Below are 1,408 nucleotides of genomic sequence, written 5' to 3' on the forward strand. Positions count from 1 at the left end.
TTATACCATCAAATGTAAAATGCTCCAATATTTTAGATACTGCTAAAATACTGTCAATTATGATTGTAAGATGCTTCTCAATTTCAGAGATGTTGTAATGTGAAAATATGTGTACCTTAAAATTGATGAAATACAGCAAATAATAGGCCACATTCAGCCACCAGCCTTTTGTTTTCTGACCTGGGATCAGAGGATCTGATTATCTATTATAGATCTCGTAATCTTTAAGATGGAGTTTTATTTTTCTTTTTTAAAGAAAAAGAGAAGATGACTTGTGAACGATAGTTACCAGAAAGAAAGGTATTTTCATAGGGTAAAATTTCTATTTAGTGAGCACTTATAAAGCTATGCATAAGGTAAGGTTTCAGGAGCTGATACAGACTTACTGTTTGCCTCCATGCCTCGATGCTGAAGGGCCTGCAGGACCCCCCTAAAGTGTCAACAAAAAGGACAATGAACTACCACCTCTATTTTGGAGTGTGCTCTCCTACCTCAAAAGCTTTTTTCCTATTGATTGATAAGAAGAGTTTTGCAGAGTTAGGTAACCAAGAAGTACATTCAAAGGATCAACAGGTATTGTTCTTACCTTGCCTAATTCCATTTTCTTTTTAACAAATGAAATTTTACGAGGTTTCCTTCACCCTATTTCATATAAATTTATCCAGTATTGGGGCAAAGTTTTTCCCTAAAACTATATTTTATTTCATATGTTATTGGCTATAAATTTCTAAAAATACATTCAAATACTCACAGGACTCAGGCAGTAACTAGTCATTTACAAACAGACAAAATAGCCAAAGCAAATATTAAACATGTAATTTTAATGTGTACCAACTACTTTACTTTTCAAAGTAGGCTTCTCTTCTCTTCCGCAGCTCTTCTGAAGTAAGAGTGGTACCTGATCTCTGTGGAATATCTTGAGATATATTTCTGGAACCACCTAAAAACGAAACAAAAGAAAACAAAAACCAATCACTTTATTTACCAATGTAAGCAACAATAAGTTTATACTCATTTGAGCAAGTTTTTCTAGTTTTCTTCTTTAAAATATTCTTGCTTCTATTCTATAAATATAAGAAAGGCTCTGAAAGTCTCAGGGGAAATCTGATTAAGGCAGTCCAAATCAAATGTATGTCCACTGCAACCAATGCTGTTACCCATCTGTGATGCAAAAGATGTGAGAATATAAGTCAAATAACCAACATGGTAAGAGAAGTCATTAACACCACACTTGTGTGCTCTCTTTAAATTATCAGAAATGAATCTACACCTTCAAAGGCAGAGTAGTCCTCAAAGCAACATAAAGTGGATGATCATAAAACAAATCCATTCTCTGGTCTCCTTTATCCTCAAACATTTGGGTACAACAACTTAAATGTTTCGATGTTCTCACTTGAGAGATTCTGTT

General features: G+C 33.9%; 1 protein-coding gene across 1 annotated transcript in view; it reads right to left on the minus strand.

Annotated features, from left to right (window-relative positions):
- ATXN3 (ataxin 3) overlaps nt 1–1,408 on the minus strand; it is a 37,634-nt gene that overhangs the window by 13,014 nt on the left and 23,212 nt on the right. The window contains exons 7-9 of the mRNA XM_012656729.1: nt 1,158–1,161; nt 844–940; nt 387–430 (exon numbers count right to left, since the gene is read on the minus strand). Of these exons, the coding sequence (XP_012512183.1) occupies nt 387–430; nt 844–940; nt 1,158–1,161 (145 nt within the window). The remainder of the gene's footprint in view (nt 1–386; nt 431–843; nt 941–1,157; nt 1,162–1,408) is intronic.

Source organism: Propithecus coquereli, unplaced genomic scaffold (assembly GCF_000956105.1).
Source record: "Propithecus coquereli isolate 6110/MARCELLA unplaced genomic scaffold, Pcoq_1.0 Scaffold516, whole genome shotgun sequence".
In the NCBI taxonomy this organism is placed as follows: domain Eukaryota; kingdom Metazoa; phylum Chordata; class Mammalia; order Primates; family Indriidae; genus Propithecus; species Propithecus coquereli.